The sequence below is a fragment of the Rhinopithecus bieti genome, unplaced genomic scaffold, assembly GCF_001698545.2.
Source record: "Rhinopithecus bieti isolate Rb0 unplaced genomic scaffold, ASM169854v2 scaffold_1618, whole genome shotgun sequence".
NCBI lineage: Eukaryota > Metazoa > Chordata > Mammalia > Primates > Cercopithecidae > Rhinopithecus > Rhinopithecus bieti.
In genome coordinates this window covers 6,447,628-6,470,838 of record NW_016803937.1, presented here as the reverse complement: position 1 = coordinate 6,470,838, position 23,211 = coordinate 6,447,628, and the positions used below count along the sequence as shown (strand labels likewise).

General features: G+C 42.9%; 1 protein-coding gene across 1 annotated transcript in view; it reads left to right on the top strand.

The window, feature by feature from the left end:
* Positions 1 to 23,211, top strand: part of CDH13 (cadherin 13) — a 1,182,232-nt gene that overhangs the window by 400,147 nt on the left and 758,874 nt on the right. Inside the window, exon 3 of the mRNA XM_017860982.1 lies at positions 8,944 to 9,152. Coding sequence (XP_017716471.1) covers positions 8,944 to 9,152 — 209 coding nt within the window. The remainder of the gene's footprint in view (positions 1 to 8,943; positions 9,153 to 23,211) is intronic.

The window sequence follows — 23,211 nt, the reverse complement described above, 5'->3', positions numbered from 1 at the left end:
GTTGGGAAGATTAAGCCCCTTAATTCACATGTCAAACTTCCCGTTTCAATTGTGGTTTTGTCTCCCAGCTGAAGTTTGTCTTTTTGTGACATTTGCATTAAGCCCAGGGGACATTTTGAGTGGAAAAGCGCTGAAAGCATAATTGAAACTCTGAGTGGTGCCTTTTGTCTAATTTGCAGTTTCCCCAGGTGGAGCGTTTTCACTTCCCCCTCTCCTCTCCCAGAGTGTTCAAAGATTATCTCAAAGAATGATGTCATGCAATTTATTCCAATAAATCCCCATGTACAGTATCTTATATGTGTATATTTTTTGCTTTCCAGAAGTTATTTCAAATCCATGATAAACTATGTAGGGAAGCCATTCATAGGTTCAGAAGAGTACAGATAGTTCATTTCCCCCTTCAGATAGAGATTTTGAGTATTTGTTCACAAGTTTAATTGTTTAGTCACATCTTTCAGTTATCCACATGGTGTCATTCTGAGCCACCTAGGAAGCTGTCTCTATGGAAACAAGCAATTTTTAAGTGGACATAAACTATTCAGTTTTATCCTTAAATATGTCTTTGAACTCTGTGCTCAAGACACATATGGTCTTGATATCTACTTAAAAGTTTGAGAATCACTGACACTTTGGTGGCATCAACAAAGTCAATAACATCAAACAACGATGCAGGGCTGACGTCATCAGATGCACCTTTTAATAGTAAATTTAGGGTAAGATCATAATTGGTGAGAATGTAGAGTCTGTTTTCTCCAGGAGAAAGAAGAAAACATAAAAGAAAATGTTGTGGCTTGTTTCTCTTTTGAGTCAATGTCTTCCTATTTGTCAGAGCTGTCCTTTAGATATTGCCAAAGCCGTGGCAAAAGGAGCAATTTAGATTTTGCCCTTTCTAGGATTTCTGTTTTTATCAAGACTTCATTATTTATATTAAATATATTACTTCTTATCAGATGCTTGGATATCAGAGCCCTGCTGGATTATAAACCTAAGTAGGGTGGATCCAGGCATGAATTTGTTTAACTGAGGTTGGGCGGAGAGGAATGCAGTACCGGGGCCAGCATTTCTAGAGGGTGCAACAAACGTCACTGTGGAGGTTTTAGTAGATACAAAGACAAACTTACTTCTTTTGAATTTGGCTCTTTAGATTTAATATTTATTTGAAAACATACCTGGCATATTCAACATGTATTATAAAGATTACCTTCAAATAATTTTATAATTTCAAGTGTCAGTTAAAAAAATACTAAATACATAATTGATGTGGTATGAGAGGTGGCAGTGAAATTGTGAGTCTGGAAGCTGAATGGCTAAAGGAAAGAACACATTCAGCTAGAAAGACTGGCATAGCACTCAGGAGTGTGGGCTCTAGAACCAGAAACCACACTCCTGAGTTTGGATTTGACCTCAGTTCACATAATTTCTTCATAGCCTTGGTTAAGTCATGCAACCTCACTAAGTCTCAGTTTCCACAGAGCAACAAAAGCTCCTCCCTCAAATTGATGATGTGAAGAAGACGACATGAGGATTTATTGCAATCATGAGTGTAAAGCTCACAGCATAGTATCATTACTTTAGGAAAACTCATCCCTTACATTTGTATGAAGTTGTCTTCGCCAACAATCTGTTTGGAGAATATAGAACACAACTTTGTTGATTCTGTTTTGAGCAGGACACTGTAATTTCACTCCTTTAATATCATTTTTCCTTCACAACGGTTCACATGAAGTCCGTAGGACTTCACCAGAACAAGTGAAGGGATTCAACCATGGGCATGCCTGAATCAGAACCATCAGCCCCACCCCTTTAACCCTAGCAGTGATGCCTGTAGTAACCATTTCCATGACAACAGCCTGAGACTGGCAAGGTACCTGGCTAGAAGGAATGACAGAGGAGGAGGTAGCAAAACCAGCTGGAAGAAGGAAGCTGTGTAGGAAAAGGAAAAGGTAGCTTCCTTAGTGCCCAGAATTATGGTAATCAAGGTGATCATTCTCATTCATGGAGCACCAAGCTCTGTCCTAAGTGCTTCCTGCATGTAGGCATGCATTATCTTGTTTACACATGCCATAAGGATTATATACCTTTCAGGGGGATGCCCACTCTACAGATAAAGACATTGAGGAGTGAAGAATATGGGTGGTGTATTAGGCCATTCTCATGCTGCTAATAAAGACATACTTGGGCCAGGGTAATTTATAAAGAAAAGAGGTGTAATTGACTCACATTTCAGCATGGCTGGGGAGGCCTCAGGAAATTTACCATCTTGGCAGCAAGGGAAGCAAACACATCCTTCTTCACATGGCAGCAGCAAGGAGAAGTGCAGAATGAAGTGGGAGAATGCCCTTTATAAAACCATCAGATCTCGTGAGAATTCACTATCACAAGAATAGCATGGAGGTAACCACCCCCGTGATTAAATTACCTCCCATTGGCTTTCTCCCGTGACGCATGGGGATCACAGGAACTACAATTCGAGATGAGATTTGGGTGGGGAGACAGCCAAATAGTATCAGGTGGTTTGCCCAAAGTCACAGGGCTCCTACACATAAGTCAGGATTAGAAAAGGGCTTAAAAACCTACCCTTAAAACTTACCTTTCTTGGAGCACAGAAATAACAGTTGCTGGCATGCCATGTCCCCAACCTCTACTCTTTTCCAGGAATGACTGGGAAATGTGGAGACCTGGCAACTTGACAAACAATTTATTATTTTAGGTCCTGGTTCCTGGCTCTGTCTGCATTAGATTCATCAGGGGAGCTTTTAAGAGATACTAATGCACACAGACCCCAACTCAGCACAATTGTATCATAATCTTGGGAGAGAGAGGGGGCGGGTATTGCTATTCTTTGTAATGCTCCTTCAACATTTCATAGATGGCCAGTCTTGAGAAAGAACCATGGCCTAAAGCACCGGCTCCTGAGTTGGTAAGTGGTATCAAAAATGTACAAAGACCCAATTATGCAACCGTTAGCTATTTCATTTAGAAAGTCGGGAAGGGTGCTAGAAAGTATTGAGTGCCTATGATGTGCCAGGTCATGAAACTGCATTTGTTCTTGCAGTGTGACCTTACTTGGTACCTCTGATGACCCCAAAGGGGTTTGTGAGATGCCCAAGGGGGCCATGTTGGGGCAACTGTCCTTTCTCCTGTTGCCCATCTATTCCTAGCAAGCAGATGTGCCCAGAGCTTGGGCTATAGAGGCAGACTGAACAGATCAGGGAAGGTTCTTGCTCTAGACCTTTCTGGATATGGGACCATGAGTCAGTCAATCTCTCTGAGACTCAGTCTCTTCTCCTGTAAAATTGAATATGATGCTTATAGATTATAGACTGTGCATTCTCAGTGGGGCTATATTTCCCCCAAGGGGGGTGAAATAGGTTCGAAGGTGGAGGTACAAAAATTGCACTTACAAATGTAAAGTACAGATATACTTGTAGTACCTAAACAGATATAAGTATATCTGTGATATTAAAATTTAACAGGAATAGTGGCAATTAGAAAAAAATTCTTAGAAGAGTCCTAAGGGGAGTAATGAAAAAAACAAAAGTTGAGCAACCCTGCTGTAGAACTGCTATGAGGCTAAAAGGAGGTATAGCGTGTACAGTCCTTTGCGTAGAGCCTAGCTCTCAGGGACCACTCAATAAGTAGTAGATGCCATGACTGTTGTCTGTCCAAGCATCACTTCATTCAAAATGCACACACTGATTGCATCCATTCTCTGGGGCTATGCAAGTTTTACTGGCATTATGGGGACAGATAAGGCACCATGTCTGACTTCACCAATGAGCTAGGTCAAAGCTAAGCACAGCGGCTGAGGGCCATTCTAAATGGAAGCCCATGGGGTCTAGGGGCCAAGGGGAGAGCATGGCTGAGTTCTTCATTTCCTTCCACTCCCTATTGCTGGGTTCAATGAAGTCAAGAGGTCACTAGGGGCCTCTTATCCCAATTCACAGGCTTACCGGATGCCTCTTGCTCACAGCACAGAAGGGAGACCGCCCCCCACCCCCACCCCCCACCGCCGCCAATCCTCTACCATTACTAAAGCATCATTTTGCTCTGGAGAGTAACTGAGCAAAGTGGAATTATTACTGATGGCCTCCCATATGGAAAAACATTCTGTTCATTGCCGGAGATGTAAAGATGAATGAAAGAACAAGACTCAATTTCTGCTTGTGGTTTTGGTGCAAAAAACAAATACATAATATGGACACACTGATATAACATGATATAAAAGGTTCTATGTGCAGGAAATTCTGGGAACACAAAGAGAATGTTTGAAGAAGTTGCTTGAGTTGAATCTTGAAGAATAAGCACGAGTTAACAGGGTGCAGAAGGTGAGAAATGCCTTCTGCAGAGAGGGAGCACTATACACAAATGGTGGGATGGTAGAGTAGGGAGACACAAGAGTGGGTGAGGTGTGAGGTACGCAGTGAAGACAAAGGCAGAGGGGAGGCTGATGGACAGCCTAGTCATGGAGGACCTTGAGTGCTAAGTATTGTTTTGCAATGAAGATCCATAGTTATATGAGACTCAGGTGGAGAAAAGCTAGTCTTATAGTTGCAACGGGAGAATCCAAGGCTTCCTCCAAGTAACAGGGCTGTGTGGCCCTTAGTACCCCGTATTGCCCGAGCTTAGCTTATCTCCATTCTAACTTCCTTGCATTCTCACTTGCTGTCTGTGCCAATCTTACCGGCTTACTTCCAGTTCTGTAGAAGCCACAGGACCTTTGCCTATGTTGTGGTTTTCTCTGCCTAAGTAATAGGTCCCCAATTACTTATAAGAGTATTAAATTAATGTCTGTTTTCCACAGTAGACTTCAAACTAGGGACTGTGCCTGTCTTTGTTCAACATTATAACCTCAGCATCTAGCATTATGTAGGTTCTCAGTAAATATTTATGGAAGGAAGAAAGGGTAGGAAGAAGGAACTTAGCTGTGAATCTAGAACCCCCACAGACTTTCGTATGCCTTTTCCTCTACCCGTTCACTCCCCAGCTGAGACTGTCTTCTTTGATCCTGTTCAAGGGTTAGGGCTAGAACCTCATGCTGGCAATTGAAGCAGTAATTTCCCATCAGGCCTTGTCATTTGAGTAATTTGCCTCCAGTGGATGAACACTAATTGATGGTAACAATGAAAGCAGCCTTGGTGTCACTCCCTCATAGTTCACTTCCAAAAACTGAAACTAAGCATGTTCAATTAATCTTGGCTACCAACATGGGTAGAGAAAGTGAGCAAGTATCTGAGAACTGCAGGCTCCCCAGAGTCCACTTGTGTGTCCATGCAAAGATGGCCCTAAAGCTGACTTAGCCACGGAAAGCCTTAGAACCTTTGCAGAGTGACCAAGAGGCACTAGACCATGCAAAGATCTTCAGAATTGGGCAGGAACATGAAAACAGGACAGAGAAGGGCAATCACAGCTCTCTACAGTAGTCCCTGCTTGTCCTTACAGGATGTCCCAAGACCCACAGTGGATACCTTAGTCCATGGATACTACCCAACCCTATATATGGTAATTTGTCCTATACATACATAGCTATATTAAAGTTTAATTTACAAATTAGGAACCGTAAAATATTAACAACAACAACTAATGATATAATAGAACAATTATAACAATAATCAAAATGGCACACAATTTGAAACTTATCAATTGTATATTTCTGGAATTTCCCATTTAATATTTTCAGACCTGGGTTGACCATGGTATCTGGAATTGCAGAAAGCAAAGCCATGGAGATGGGGGAACTGCTGTACTCAGGTTTTGATAGGATTTCAGAAGGATTGTATTCTCCATGGAGTATTGTCTTTATTGAAAACGTGCAGTGGTGAGAGGCAAGTGGACCAGGGTTCAAATCCTGGCTGATCATTTACAACCTGTGTGTATTGGGCACCAATTTTGCCCTCTATGAGCCTCAGTTTCCTTATCTAGAAACTGTAGGAGAAGGGGATCAAAATAGTACTTCATTTGTTGTCCTTGTAGAGGTTAACTAAGATGATGTGTGCAAAATGTGTAGCACCGATCCTTGAATGTGGAAAGTGCTCAGTCTGAATTATCCACTATTATTATCAGTTAATATGATTATTATCACCCTAAGTATCATCTTCCCAGAGTAGAAATACCAGTTTAGATTTTCGGATATTTATATGGCTTTCACAGTGTGCTATGACCTATGCAGATGAGCTTAGATTTTCAGATATTTGACTTTAACAGTGTGCTAGAACCTATGTAGCTATTGTTACCAAAAGATATATACAAGAAAGTTCCTAGCGAGAATATTTGGAGCCCCACACTGGAAATAGTCCCGATACCAATCAACAGTAGAATAGATAAATAGACTCAATATAGCCACATAATAGAATACTATATGATGATTAAGATAAATATGGTAACCTGGATACTATACAGTGATCAGTGATTATTATTATAGTGATTAGAATAAACTAGCATGACTCACAGTCACATGATGAATCTCATGGAATGGAATGTTGAATGAAGAAGCCAAACAGGGGGAGTGTACACTGTATGATCACATTAGATGCCGTGCAAATGCAGGTAAAACAAATCTATGGTATTAGAAGCTAGAATAATGTAGCCTCTGGGGAAGAGGGTAGGAATTTTACTCGGGAAGGGAGGGGACTGGTAATGTGTCATGTTACGGTCTGGGTGCTGGGCAGCTGGGTGTGCTTACCTTGGAAAAATTCATTGGGTTGTATATTCTGATTTATGCACTTTTCTGTGTCTACATTATGCTTCGATTAAAGGTTTACTAAACAAATGAGCCTGTACAGCAGAGAGCAAAAAGCACGTAGTACACTCCTCTGCTTACCCATAAGAGGCCTGAAGGTTTACAGCACGAGGCAGACAGGCAAATGCGTGCACAGATAATAAGTTGTGATACCCATAATAATAGAATTGTGTACCACATGCAGAATCACCATTGAGGGGAGCATGATCAGCTGTCACAGCCTCTGCTTGTGTCAATGCCCTGTGCTCCAGGTGGTTCATGCAGAGGGCCCATCTTCCCCATTCCTTCCCACACATGACTAAGCCATTCCACGGCAGGAACTTTGCTCACATCTGTCCACTCTCCATATCAGCACCACTGCCTTCATTTTGGACAGCCATCTTTGATACTACATTGAACTTGGAAGTGGTTCTCTTGGGCTCTCTTCCTGCCCTTCTTTAAATCACTTGGTGTAACCCAGATCTGCCAAGTTATAATCTTTGTATTGGGTCCTCTGGATTCTTAAAAAGCAGCCTGTGAGCTGGGTGCGGTGGCTCAAGCCTGTAATCCCAGCACTTTGGGAGGCCGAGGTGGGCGGATCACGAGGTCAGGAGATCGAGACCATCTTGGCTAACATGGTGAAACCCCTTCTCTACTAAAATACAAAAAATTAGCCGGGCGTGGAGGCGGGCGCCTGTAGTCCCAGCTACTCGGAGGCTGAGGTGGGAGAATGGCATGAACCCGGGAGGCGGAGCTTGCAGTGAGCCGAGATCGCGCCACTGCACTCCAGCCTGGGCGACACAGCCAGACTCCGTCTCAAAAACCAAAAAAAAAAAAAAAAAAAAAAAAAAAAAAGCATCCTGTGGGCCGGGCACAGTGGCTTAGGCCTGTAATCCCAGTTCTTTGGGAGGCCTGAAGTCAGGAGTTCGAGACCAGCCTGGCCAACATGGTGAAACCGCCATCTCTACTAAAAATACAAAAATTAGCCAGGCATGGTGGCATGCACCTATAATCCCAGCTATCCAGGAGGCTGAGACAGGAGAATCGCTGGAACCTGGAGGCAGAGGCTGCAGTCAGCCAAGATCGTGCCACTGCACTCCAGTCTGGACGACAAAGCAAGACTCTGTCAAAAAACAAACAAACAAAAATAGCACCATGTGTGATTCTGATGCACTCCAATCCTTGAGAAGCACTGCTTTCCCCTGGAAGCAGAGCACATACCTGATCTTGACCCTCTCCACACAACAAATCATCCAGGGCTACCAGAAAGCACCCTAACTTACTGACTTTTCCTGACTTGCCTCCCAAAGACATTTTCAGCCTCATTTCCACCCTTCCCTTCTAGATCCCCACCATTCTAGATTCCCACCATCCCTGCCCCATTTTAAGTTTGCCTCTATTCGCCTAAAAACATATGGACTATTCCATATGGACTAAGCGTGAAAGAAATGTAGTTACTCAAAGTAAATTAAGGAGCTGTTTTCAGAAGAAAGGAAATAGATGATGGATAAACAAGAAAAGGTGGCCCACTAGAATTGTATATGGTGCTGCATATTGTGCTATATACATATATGGTGTATGGGTATGTGTACATGTATACATTACATGCACATACCATGTGTATGTATATGGTGCTACATGTATGTATATACCAAATTAACATGTATATGTATATGTGTATATCTGTATACATGTATATGCACATCATTAATTCTCATTCCTGAATGCTGTTTTTGCTATTCAGCCCTCATCCTTGTGCCTTTGAATAGCCTATAATGTCTTCCACATTCTTAAGAGCCTTCTCATCTCCTGCTTGTCTTCAATACCCAGCTCAAATATTGTCTCTGTCAGCTCTCCTCAATGCTCCTGAGCACCCTGTGGTTCTGCTCAGTCACCCACACATGCCAAGATTAGATCACTTCCCTCAAATGTCACTCTGCCAGATCTGACTCTTCACTCTACTGAGAACACACTCAAGTGTGCATTCTCAGAGCTTAGCACCTGCCTGGAACATGAGAGGTCGTCAAGAACATGTCTTGATTGAGTGAACTCCATCAGCACAAAGTCACTTGGGTACAAGCGGCTTGCTGTGGGATAAAGGGTAGCGTTTGTGAACTCTGGGGTGGGGAACTATGTGGCAATTCACACTTAACAGGTCAGAAATATCTCAGAGCTAAGCTGCCCAACCTACTCATGATCCTTCTGTTGTTTTCTTTGTTTCCCAGTGACCTTCAGTGACTGTAAGGGAAATGACAAGCTACGCTATGAGGTCTCAAGCCCATACTTCAAGGTGAACAGCGATGGCGGCTTAGTTGCCCTGAGAAACATAACTGCAGTGGGCAAGACTCTGTTCGTCCATGCACGGACTCCCCATGCAGAAGATATGGCAGAACTCGTGATTGTCGGGGGGAGAGACATCCAGGGCTCCTTGCAGGTATCATATCTGTTTGAGATAACTTGGGTTCAAGGAGGACATTAGGTTCTGTCTGTCTTATGTGGAAAGTGGGTCTTTATTTTATTATGTTGGCTAAGATTCTCTTTGTTATTGTTGTTGCAAATGACAGAAATCCAACTCTAAAAATGTAGGGGGGAGGGGCAGCGGGAGTTAATTGACTCATGTAACTAATTTAGGGATAGTTCATGGATTAATTCATAGAACTATTTAAGGGATATTTCTGCCTTCAGGAATGGCTATGTACTGGTGTCCAAATCAGCTTTAATCCCTATGCATCCTGTGGCTCCATTTTCCTTTTATTAGATATACTGAGACAGTCACATGTCTTCTTACCTCTCAGGGTGGAGGTCTCAGGAACTCCCCTCATTCTCGTGGTCTGAAGTCGCCTGAGAAAGCATCTCTTCAAGATAATGCTAACAAAACCTTGACATTCAATTTCGTAGGTTAGATCATGTGCCTACCCCTGAACTAAACATGGTGTCCATTGGGTTGTGATGTTCTGGTTGGCCACGTCTTGGTCACATTTCTTTTCCTGAAGCCAGGGCAGAGTCAGCCCTATTCACCTGAAAACACATGGACTGAGAGTGAAATAAATGTAGCTCCTCAAAGTAAATTAAGGAGCTGTTTTCAGAGGAAAGGAAATTGATGGTGGATAGGCAAGAAATAGTGGCCCACTAGAATTATATGTGGTGCTGCATATTGTGCTGTACACCTATATGGGTGTATGTGTATGTGTACATATGTGTACACATATACATTACATGCAACGTATACCATAGCTTGTATGTACATGGTGCTGTACTGCGTATATGGTGGGTAATGTATGTGTGTACCATATACCTATGTCGTATATGTCATAGCATACATAGGGTATATGTGCAATATAATGTACTACACACTATGTATACATCCCACATTTAATATGTCAGAGATATTCAAAGTAAGCTGCCCAACCCTACTCATGCTCCTTCTGTTGTTTTGTTTTGTTTTCCCAGTGACCTTCAGCTGACTTCAGTATATGTATGTGTGTATAGTGTATATGTATAGTACATGTAATTATGGTTCCTGTATATGTATTGGTGTATATGTTACATCATGCATAATACATCCACATTAAACAGGTCATCAGGTATCTCAGAGCTAAGCTGCCCAACCTACTCCTGCCTCCTTCTGTTTTTTGTTTCCCAATGACTTTTTGGTGACTTCAGTATATATATATATATAGTATGTGTGTGGTGTGTGTGTGTGTATATATACCTGTGCTGTGTATATGTGTATACGGTATGTACAGGCATACACATACTAGTAATATGCACATATACTCGTGTTGTGTATGGTGTGTATATGTATATATGTATGTACAGGTCATACACATGACTGTTATCATTGCACATATAGTGTGTTATGTATGTGTGGTATTATGTGTATATGTGTACTATGATGTACAGGCCATACACCATACCTGTATATGCCACATAGTACTGGTGATATGGTATCGTGGTGTATATGTATGTACAGGTCACACATACTGTAATGACACATATACTATGGTCATAAACACATGGTATATCTGTATTATATGTGTGTGTGATTGCATATGGTGCTTCTCCTTTGTCAGGCAGCAGTGCTTGTTCCCTTCCACAAGCACATGCGTGCTGATCCCTGCACTCCCACACATACACATACTTTATGAGTGTCACAAACTACCATTCAGGCTTCCTGACTGTGCCATTCAGAGACTTTTTGCTACCACTGACTCACTCCTTCACCAGGAGCTCAGAAACTCTACCTTCATGAGAAAAGGAGGGCAAGACACACAGCAGGACTCCAGCCAAACAACGACTTAACGATGGCATGCCCCTGCTTGGCATGCCTAGCCTTCTCTCCTACCTGTGAGCTTGGTCTTCCTCAATTTTTCACAGCCCGTAATTCACATCCCTTTTCTCCACCTGCCATATTACCCATATCCCTGCTTGATCTACTCATTTTGTTCAGTGGTGGAGCGAGCGTGGGTCACACAGCTGGGAGCAGAGACAGCACGACTGGCAATGTGAGAGTTACCTTCCTGCCAGTGCTGTCTGTGTGATCTTGAGAGCATCATATAGCTTCTTTATCTACAGAGTAGAGAGGTTAAACAGCCTGCAGTGGCAAGTAAGTGGCTCATGTGCCACTCTACTGTCACCATGCTCATGGCAGATATTGCTAATAACCCCTGGCTTAGCCTGAGTGTCCTTCTCAGTGCAGTGCTTCTGGAACCTACTATCAATTGATCATCTTGCGATGTTTCTGAGGATAGAATCTATCTGCCATTCCTGGGCTGGATGAACTTCCCAGTTCCCCTTCAGTATCTGTGAAGCTGTGAGTTAAGGGTAGATGGCAACCTAAAAACGAATACCCAGCATGTCAGTCATGTTTCAGAGCAAACAGGATATTGGTGAATTCATACCAGTGTGGAAATCCATTGACACCACAAAGGCAAGCTTTTCTCTTACTTAGCCATGACCCTTTTCACAGCATCTCACTAATCTTTGATACAAATTATGTGGCAAATGTCTAAAGCAACAAAGTTGCCAGATGTACAGCAAAAACAATGTTCCATAGAAACATGTAAATGGTATGGTAGGGGGTTTGCCCATGGGCTTCAATGCATTTAGATAGCGATTGTTCATCGTGAATGGTGGCCCATCTTTTTATCTGGAAAAGATGCTGTCATAGTATTTTGCTTGAAAGAGAGCAGAAAGGGTTCTGTGCAGGTTCTCGGGGCCAACTCCACCTTGAGGGGCTGGGAGAGCTGGGTTCGTTATGAAAACTCAGCCATGCGTTGTTGGTCTCCTGAGTTCCCGTGAGATGCCATCTAGAGACAAAGCTCCCCTGAGCCCTGGCTGTTTCTCGCTTGCCGCTCTCTGTACGCAATTTCGACAAAACTTGGCTGTGATTGTTTTTGCTTCTTATAAAGCGGGCGGAGGCTGCCGTGTCCTTCAGTTTGCCAGATTTCAGCAGAACAGGGCGTTCATCTCCCACCTCCAGTAATTTTATAGGATTTGAAAAAAGGCTTTGTGAAGATGTGTAGCTGTGTCCTTCCTAAAAATGCCTCAAAAAAAGAAAAAGAAAATGAAGGGAAAACAAAATAGGCAGCAAAAGAATCCCTCTGAAGAGAGCACACACCTCAATGGAAATGCAGTTGGTATGTTTGCAGGTCCTACTGTGTGCAGCCAAGTGGGCCAGCTGCTGGAGAGGAAAATCAGAGAGTACCTGAGTCAGCTCAGCTCCTGCTGGGGAGGGAATATGAATGTGTGCATTGATGCTTGGGTAGCAGGCGGGAAGCTAACAATGATTGATGATCTGTGCATTTGGAGAGGGGAGAGGTCAAGGGCAGCTGGGCTGGTCCTCAAAGCACAACCATGTGCCAGGTGTTGCTCCATGGACTACAAGCGCTGACTCATGTAATCTCCTTAGCGATTGGAGGCAGATGCTGCTGTCTTCTGCCTCATAGTGACTTTTTACTGATTTTACTGATGGAGGAACTAGGCACAAAGAGGCAAGTGACATTTCCAAGGTCTAAAAATGAATGAGAAGATGGATGGAAATGAGATTTGAGCCCGGGCAGCCAGGCCTCTGAGTCCATGCCTCCAACTCCTCAATGAGCTGGACTTTGAAGGACGGGTCATTGTGCGTAGTTGGGAGGGTCTGCAAGGGAAATGTTGGACTGTCTCCATAGTGCTTCTCTTCGTAGCTGTGTTACCTTCAGTCAATTGCTTTACCTCCTGAGCCTCTGTGTAGTTTTGATTTTTTCATCTGTAACATATGGATAATAGATTTGTTTGGATCTTCATGTGGATTAAATGAGACAATATGTGTAGCAGTAATACGTAGCACTCAGCTGATGCTACAGCCATGACCAATACCTGTTGCTTACATAATACTTACTATGTGCTAAACCCTGGGTTAATCCAAGTCTTTCATCCTCACAACAACATGCTAATGGAAGCTGTTACTGGTGCTATTATCATTTGCATCTCCTGGGTGAGGAGACTGAGACACAATGGGGCTGTTTCTTGCTCTGGCCACTTAGCTAGTAGGTGGCAGAGCTGGGGCCCAGACCTCAGCAGTGGCTGGAGCTCTCCTCTTTTTTTTTGGAGTTAGGGTCTCAGTCCAGTCTCACAGTCTGGAGTGCAGTGGTACAATCTCAGCTCACTGCAACCTCCACCTCCTGGGTTCAAGTGATTCTCCTGTCTCAGCCTTCTGAGTGACTGAGATTACAGGCACCCACCGCCACAGCTGGCTACTTTCTGTATTTTTAGTAGAGACGGGATTTCACCGTGTTGGCCAGACTGGTCTTGAACTCCTGACCTTAAGTGATCCTCCTGCCTCAGCCTCCCAAAGTGCTGGGATTACAGGTGTGAGCCACAGTCCCCAACCTGGCGCTCTCTGCTTTATCAGTAGGTTCTGTTGGCTCAGCATCTGGTACAGAGTAAGCCTGCACAATGTTCACTCCCACAAAGGCATTTATAACAGAGGCAAGCAAGACCTGCAACCCAGAATGTCAGATCGTCAGGACCAGCTCAGTGCCCTTCCCACTTTCCCTCTTCCCATGGCTGAACCTGATAGAACACTCCTGCGGCTGCCTGTGAATTCTGACTCTTGATGCCTGGCTCCCACTCTGCATCCCTCTTCCTTGCACCCTGCATCCCGCTTCTTCCCAGCCCTTTGGTTGGTGATGCTGTTGTGCAGCCTGGGTGCAATTCATCTTCACATTCTTAGCCGGGAGCTCTGCAGTTCCCGGAGGTGATTTGGCTCTACCTCAGGGATTAGCCTGCACACCCATACTCCCCACACAAGCCACAGTCCGGCATCCCAGGGTCCACTTTTCTGGGCCAGAGGAAGCTGGAACAGAAAGGGAATGCTAAATAAAAGTGTGGGAACGGGTGGGCAGACAGGATAGAGACACCATCTGAAGACCAGGAGGAGGGATTCTAGATTGATGTGACAGGAGCTAGGAAGTCATGGTAGGTTTTTAAGCAGAGAAACAGACAGGATAAAAATAATCCTTGGTGATGTTCATCCAGGAGCCTTGACTGGAGTAGGGGGAGACTAGAGCTACTAGTTAAAATAATAGCTACCACTGTTTTTCAAGAACTGATATCATGAAGCTTTATTAAGGTCATGCATCTCAGTCTATGTTTAGCATATGTTATTTCTAATTCTCACAACCTCCCTGTGGGGTTGCTGAGATTACCCCTTCCTGCAGATATGAGAACCTGGCCGAGAGACCCTAACTTGAAACTGACGGAAATGAGATTGAAATTCTGGCCTCTGCCGAAATACCCATTCTCCTTCCTGCCACTTTGCTGCTAGAAGGCTGTGCCACCAGAGGAGGCTGCTGCCATTGCCCGTGGGTCTAGGAGATGAGAGCATCAGTTAGAGCAACATGGGAGCAATGGAGGGAAACCAGACACAAGATTTGCCAAAAAGGAAGAAAGAGCCAGGATCCAGTATCTGGATGATTCCAGATTGTCTAGCCTGGAGGATGGAGACGAATTGGACCAGTCAGGAAAGAAATGTTAGGGAAAGATGTCTAGTCAGCCTTGAGTGTGTTGATTTAGATGCTCCTAGGGACATCCTTATAGAGATGTCCAGGAGTCAATGAGCAATACGGGACTGGCTGTTAGAATACAAACTGGAAGGAAGAACAGCTTAGTGGTAGGAGTTTTGGCTTATGTTGAACATGAGTGGGTTCAAATTTCTGCTATGCCACTTACTCATTGTGCTTGGGCAGGTGACTTGGGCAGGTGACTCAGTTATCTGAATCCCAATATCCTCATCTATCAAATAGGGATAAGAATAGTCTCTGTCACAGAGTTGTTCTCCTGGGCATAGCACCAGACATCAAGGGACACAGTTCCCATCAATGGTATAATTTTGGAGCCTCTGGAGGAAGGATAAGGAACTGAGGGCTAAGTGTATTCACTGAGGCCCTGAGACAGAAGCCGGAGATAGGAGACAGGAGGAGAAAGTAAAGCCAATGAAAAGAAAGAGAAGGCATACTCAGAGAGGTAGGTGGGACCGCCAGCCTAACCAAAACAGGGATGATTTCACACTTGCTCATTTCATGTCACTGTTTTGGAAGGGAAGATTCTTTAAGGCAAATGTAATCAGAGTGAAGCCTATTTTAGCTGTGGTAACTGGAGCCTGGCTCTTTAGTAAAAGAAGCCTGGCCTCTCTTATTTTTACCTGCTACTTATGACCCCAAATCTGTGAAATCTGATTGTTAATGATTTAATTATAGACTCACAAGCTATTTCTGCATTTTTAATGGGCTTCCCAGAATCTAGTACCTGCCTGGGTTATGTAAGACCACCTTAGATCTGAGTAGGCAGAAGAGCAGTTTAATTCCAAGTCTTTTGACAGGCTCTGACAAATTGTTATGGAAGACAGTGAGGTTAACCTTCCATGCACAAGAGGGCTCTTCAGTCTGTGGAAGGTCATGATGAACCTGACACACCAAGTTATGTCTGGATAGAACCATGACTTTTCCCCACCAAATCTGCTATTTCTCATGGCCCGACAAGGATGAAAGGAAAAACAGTGGATGAGGGGTGTGTGTGTGTGTGTGTGTGTGTGTGTGCGCGCACATATGTGTTTACCTTGTATGTAGTTTGAAAAGTTTATAAAGAAAAGCTCTGTGCTTCGTTCCTCATGCAGAAATGTCTTTATCTGCCATGTAAATGGGACTCAACGACTTCATTTTCTGGCCTGGCCAACAAAAACACTCACAAACGAAAAACACCATACTTATTCTTTCTTTCTGAGTTAAGAAGTTGTAGCTTGCCTGACCACAGATCATGGCAAGTAATTCTGACATCAGTTAAAGAACTTGAAGTCAGGTTGGGAAGTGACATCAAGGAGCTTAGAGGAATTTATTCTGACGTTGGGTTTGGGAATTAAAAAGACTGTACCTCCAGTCTTCATCTGGAAACATGGAAGCCCACACTGTCAGCAGTGGTAGAATTTAGATGCCTATGGCCAGGCAGCCAGGTCCTTATGAACAAAGCAAAAGTCTCCCATGGCCCAGGTTCCCATGGAGAATTACGGGGGACACAGGCTATGGGCTTGGATCCAGCTTCCCCGCTCCCAGTCAACAGTTATTCCTCAAATGCAGTCTGATCACTTCACTCCTCTGCTTAATAGGTCCTCACTTCCTAATCAGCTCACCTGGCCTTGGGGATGAATTCTAAAGACAGCACATGTCTGAAAAGGTCCTTTGTGGTTTAGTCTGACTGATCTCTGCAGCCTTCTTTCAAGTTGCATTCCTGCTCATCTCTAAGTGGCTTGACCTGTGGAAATGTCGCCTTCTCCAAGAGCCTTCCCTGCCTGTCACCCCCACCTCTTGTCCCCATCCCAAGGAAGGATCTCCCCTACTGGTCTCACTCTTGGCATCAGTGCTTTTCCTTTGCCGCCTTCCTCTCAATTTGTAATTATGTATTTATTTTCTTGTTCAGGTGTTTAATGTCTGCCTCAGATGAATATAGGAGCAGAGTCTCTTTCCTCCCTTCCTTGTTTCTTTCCCTCCTTCCTTCCTGTGTGTTCATCTCTCTGTCCTCAGCACCCTGCCTAGTGCCTGGCACATAGTATTCAGTAGATGCCTTTTGAATAAATATATGAGTGGAGCAAGTTACCCCTCTCACATCCTACATGGAACTCTGCCTCCTGCAACACCAAATCACTTGTGGTTTCTTGAATTGGCCAAGCTTTCCCGTCCCTTCACACTGGCTACTCCTCTGTCTAACATTGTTCCCTCTGCTGTGGTTCCACCTACCCTATGGTCAGCGCCATTGATATTTCAGAACCAGCCAAGATTTTCCTTCTTTGGGAACAGCTCTCTGAATATCCCCCAGCTGGTTGGGTGTTCTTTCTCTAGACTCCTGTAGACCCCTGCCTGGCTCTCTCTACTCATAGTACTGAATGAAACAGTCTGCTTTCTTCTGCTTGTGTCTGTCTTGATGCTGAGCTCCTGAGCTCACAGCCCTCGCTCTCATGCAGCAGACTAAGATCACTCTGGGGCCAGACCACCTTGGCATGAATCCCAGTGCTACACTCACTACCTCTGCTCCAGGTTTCTCAGCTGGAAAAGGGGTTCATAATTGTGTGACCCTCACGGGGATGTTGTGAGGATTCAATGAATTAACACGTGTATTAGTCAAGGTTCTCTAAAGACACAGAACTAATATGATAGAAGAATATATGAAGGGGAGTTTATTAGGAGAATTGACTCACATAATCACAAGGTAAAGTCCCATAGCAGGTCATCTGCAAGCTGAGAAGCCAGGAAGCCAGTCTGAGTTACAGAACCTCAAAAGTAGCGAAGGTGATAGTGCAGCCTTCAGTCTGAAGGCTGAAGGCCCCAGAGCTTCTGGCAAATCTCTGGTGTAAGTCCAACAGTCCAAAAGCTAAAGAACTTGGAGTCTGATGTTCAAGGCCAGGAAGCATCCAGCATGGGACAAAGATGAAGGCCAGAAGACTCAGCCAGTCTGTTCTTTCCATGCCTAGTTTTATGCTGGCAGCTGATTAGTTGATGCCCACCCAGATTGAAAGTAGTCTGCCTTTCACCGTCCACTGACTCAAATGTTAATCTCCTTTGGCAACACCCTCACAGAAACACCCAGGAACAATATTTTGCATCCTTCAATCCAATTAAGTTGGCACTCAATATTAACCATCACAGCATCCAAAGAACTTGGGACAGTCAGTGTCTCACAAGAAACTGGAATTACTCATAGTGATTGCATTTTCAAAGCCAGGCCTATAATAAATGTTCAGCTAATGAATGAGGCAAACTGAGATGGCCCATTCCTCCATCCATGCCCAACATGACCAAATTCTATGGTTTCTGCAACCTGTACGGATCCAGGATTATGGGCGAACTTACACCATCACCAGTCTTATTCCTGAGGCTGCTCACTTTATGGGAAGCACTGACTAAACTTCCTAGAGAAGAGATTATTTCTACAGGTCCACTTAATAAACTCCAAAAGACCTGGCAGTATTTAAAAGCTGAGTATGAACAATTTACACTTCTTAACTAGAAGTCAATACAAGTTGCCTCAATAAAGGGAAACTGGTCTCTTAATCAAGTTGCTTCAATTAAATGCAAAAAAAAAAATATTTTCCCTTTTTTGTAATTACAAGAATTTCTCAAAATAAAACAAAAGGGAAAGTAATGACAGAAGCTGAAAACGCTAAATTTAAGGCTCGTTTATCATGCTTGTTCATCATTATGGCAAACATGCAATTTAAAAGACATAATTTTGGCTCCCAATCCAGTTTTAAGAATCAGGATGGAAATGGTTCCAAAAAATAAAACAAAAGGAGCAATCAGTAGAAGGGGCCACTTGGGAGAAACAGTTGTTTTTGGTTTTAATTTTTTTAATAAAAATGTAAAATATATCATCAATTGCCCAAAAGCCAATGACACTGCTAATATGTCGCTTGATCCATTGGGTGGTGACAACTTTTAAATCCACTACTTCTCAGAATCTCAGGATCCATTTGGTAAGTACCTTGAGGAAAACCTGGAGCTAATTGCCCCCTGTTGCTATACACATACATTCATGGGGATATTTAGCAAAAATTTTTGTGGATGATACTAAGAGGCACCTGAAATCACCCAAAATTGGAAACGAACCACACATTTATCAGCCACATGATACTGAAAAGTTACCTAACTTCTCTGAGGTTCAGTTTTCTCATCTGTACAATGGACATAATACCCTGGCTTTGTGTGGGTACCATCATGAGACACGTGAAATAAAACAAGTTCCTAACTCAACGCCTCATTAATGGATGATTCTCAATCATTGATCAATTATTCTTAAGTAAAGTAGCCAGTAAGTTGCTATCACTTCTGTACATTTTTCCCCTCTTTCCTGATCTCACACGTTCTAGACAAAAATACTTTTGCACATTTGTTACTGAGATAAACTGCAATTTTTTTCAACTCTGAGCCAACCGTTTGAATCCTCTGTTTTGGCCATGATTCGATCTAACCTTCAAGACACCTGACACACTGTAGACATGTGACTTGACTTTATTTCTTTAAGACAAGAGTGTCCCCCACCCACCTGTCTGAGTACCAGTCCGTGGCCTGTTAGAAACCAGGCTGCACTGCAAGAAGTGAGTGGCAGGTGAGCAAGCAAAGCTTCATCTATATTTACAGCCACTCCGCATTCCCCACATTACTGCCTGAGCTCTGCCTGCTGTCAGATCAGTAGCAGTGTTGGATTCTCATAGGAGCGTGAAACCTATTGTAAATGGTACATGCAAGACATCTAGGTTGTGCCCTCCTTATGAGAATCTAATGCCTGATGATCTGTCACTGTCTCCCATCACCCCCAGACAGGACCATGTAGTTGCAGGAAAACAAGCTGAGGACCATGTAGTTGCAGGAAAACAAGCTGAGGGCTCCCATGGATTCTACATTATGTTGAGTTGTATACTTATTTCATTATATATTACAATGAACTAATAATAGAAATAAAGTGCATGATAAATGTAATGCACTTGAATCATTCCAAAACAGCCACCACCAACACCCTCAGTCCATGGAAAAATTGTCTTCCACAAAACAGGTCTCTGGTGCCAAAAAAGGTTGGTGACTGCTGCTCTCTAAAGCATTCCTGAAAATGACAGCAACAACCTCATGGTAAGTTAATTACCTTGTCTCTTGACCTTCTCACATTGGGAGTGATATGGAATCTGTTGAGTTGGTGATTATATCGATCCTGCTTACATGAAATGTGTTTTACAACAAATCCCAGTGGAGAATGAATCTGTACATTTGCTGTGACCATAAAGAAATGATGAGTTAAAGATGTGGATACTTAATATGCACTGATTTAACAAGTGTGATAACTTCAAAAACCTGCGAAGTACCATGCTCCATGGCAAAAACCTCCCCAGGTACTATTAAGGAAAATTAGCATACATTTAACTGTTGCCTAAATTGGAGAAAATATATAGCTTGAAAATTATTGTACAGATCCAAGAATTGGGCCTAGAATTTGATAATAGGCTGTTACATCTTGACACATGCCTAAATTGTTATGTTTATGTGGCCTTTAGCTCCAGGATACTATTCAAATATAGATAAAAAGACATCCTTCAATTCATTAATGTAAATAGATAACAGATTGCTTTATGGATCAGAATCTAAGGATACTATATTCTGGAGATTAATTTTTTTTTTTTTTTTTTCTTGAGACAGAGTCTCCCTCTGTCTCCCAGGCTGGAGTGTCTTAGCTCACTGTCAAGCTCGCGCTCTCCCAGTGTTCACACAATTCTCCTTGGCTCAGTCCTCCCAAGTAGCTGGGAACTACAAAGGCAACTCCGCACCCGCCTCCTGGCATAGTTTTTTTTTTTTTAGTAGAGGACGGGGTTTTCACTGTGTTAGCCACAATTGGTCTCTGATCTCCTGACTCGTGATCCTGCCCGTCTTGGCCTCCCCAAAGTGCTGGGATTACAGGCTGTGGAGCCACAATGCCCGGGCCCTTGAGGAGATTAATTTTTAATTGAGTATTGCTAGGGGGGATTATAATAATTACTTGATCCCAATAAGAAAGTATAGATAACTAAAAGAGGCTTCTTTTTGACTTTTGAAAACTCTAAATTTTATTTTATACAGAAGCATGGTCCAATAGAAATGTAATGAAAGTCACATATGTCATTTTAAATTTTCTTATAGTCATGTTAAAAAAGAAACCAGTGAAATCAACTTTAATAATATATATAACTCTGTATATGAGTACGTGTGTGTGTATATATATATATACATACACATACAATACAGGGCTTGCCCACCTTCCTAAAATTTCTTTAGGAGTTTTGCTCAGCTCTGGATTTATTTTTATTACTAACCACTTTTTAATTTCCTGTAATATTATCATTTCAACAAGTAATCAAGGACAGGCACGGTGGCTCACGCCTGTAATCCCAGCACTTTAAGAGGCCAAGGCAGGCAGATCGCTTGAGGCCAGGAGTTTGAGACCAGCCTGGCCAGTATAGTGAAACCATGTCTCTACTAAAAATACAAAAATTAGCTGGGCCTGGTGGTGCATGCCTGTAATTCCAGCTACTCAGGAGGCTGAGGCAGGGGAATTGCTAGATCATGCCATTGCACTCTAGTCTGGGCAACGGAGCAAGTGAGACTCTATCTCAAAAAAAAAAAAAAGTAATCAATATGGACATTATTCATACAATATCTTTTTACATTCTTTTCATATTAAGTCATTGAAATGTAGCATATATTTTATGCTTAATACACATCTCAATTTAGAGTATTTAATTTTTAAGTACTTAATAAGCACAAGTAGTAAATGGCTATGGATTAGATAGGATGCTCTGCAGTTCTACAGGAATACTGCATATTTTGAAAGGATGAAAAAGATCATTCACTGAGCTCCTGCCACACATTAGAGCATGGCCTTTGGCCTTAGAGCCCCTCACACATCCATCTATTTTTCTCCGATAGCTAGCCTGTTCCTATATTCCAGATGCAGAAGTAGCTCGGGCTCAGAAAAGTTAAGTAACTTAACCAATGCCATCACCCATCAGTAAGTGGCAGGACTGGAAGTCGATCTGGGCCTTCTGATTTTGTGGAGTCATTTCTATTTTGATAATACTGACATGTAGGGCAGAACTACTGTGCTTTTCTATTTTTCAGTAGATTTCTTGAAATAGCATAGGAAATTAAAAGTAGTAATAAAATACATCCGGAGTTGAGCAAAACTCCTAAAGAAATTTTATGAAGGTGTGCAAGCCCTGTATTGTCATGACACATTTTAAAACCTTTTCCTGTGAATAGAACCTTTACAAAAAGACCCTCGTGGAAACAGCATGGGGTTTCTAAATGTAAATTTCTCCCAGGCCAGGGACCTGATCTCATTCATTTTCATAGTCCCAGAGGCTAGAGAAAACGTCTTGCGTTTATATTTTTTAAACTAATAATTTACAACTTTGTTTATATATGCATTATCTGATGTAAGCTCACAACAATGCCTGGATACGGGTGGTGTAATTTTCATTGTCTGAGTTAGGAAAGTGAGACTCAGAGGTGGGTCTTAGGTCGTGGTCGTGGAGTTGGTTGAGTGGCAGCCAACGTGGCCATCCACAGGCTTTCCCGAGTGCATTACTGCAGCCATAGTTAGCTCCCCAGCAGCTGCTCAGGGCTTTCACGTAGATGGAATATAGTGTTGTCAGAGGTAAATTTCCACCTAGTTTCTAGGATAAAACAAGATAATGTAATGAAATGTACATTTTCTAGGCTCTCTGATATGCTTCTACCCTTCTATCTCTTTATTATTACCATAAATCAAATACTAGTCAATGCTAAATGTAAATATAGGGATGATAACCTCTTTTTACAATTCCTCTCTTATCTGCAACTCCCAGAGCGATTCACAAGGAGATACTTGGTCACTGCAGGCTTTGCAGTCAGCATGACTCCTATTAGAGATTAAATGGCATAGAGTAATCTCAAAGTAGTTAGAAATAAAAATTAATACAAAACTGTGCAAAACTCCTAGAGAAATTTTAGGTAAGTAGACAAGTCGTGTGTCATCATGACTCATTAATAAAACTTTCCTCATGAACAGAACCTTTGGAAGTAGCATCTCATGGAAACACCATGAGATTTCCGAATGTAAATGTCTGCTAGGTCTCTCTATAAGAGATGGGTTGGCTGGGGGCGGTGGCTGACACCTGTAATTCTAGCACTTTGGGAGGCCAAGGCAGGTGGATCACGAGATCAGGAGTTCAAGACCAGACTGACCAAGATGGTGAAACCCCGTCTCTACTAAAAATACAAAAAGTATCCAGGTGTGGTGGCAGGTGCCGGTAATCCCAGCTACTGGGGAGGCTGAGGCAGGAGAATCACTTGAACCCAGAAGGCGGAGGTCTCAGTGAGCGAAGATCACGCCACTGCCCTGTAGTCTGGGTGACAGAGCAAGACTTCTTCTCAAAAAAAAAAAAAAAAAAAAAAAAAAAA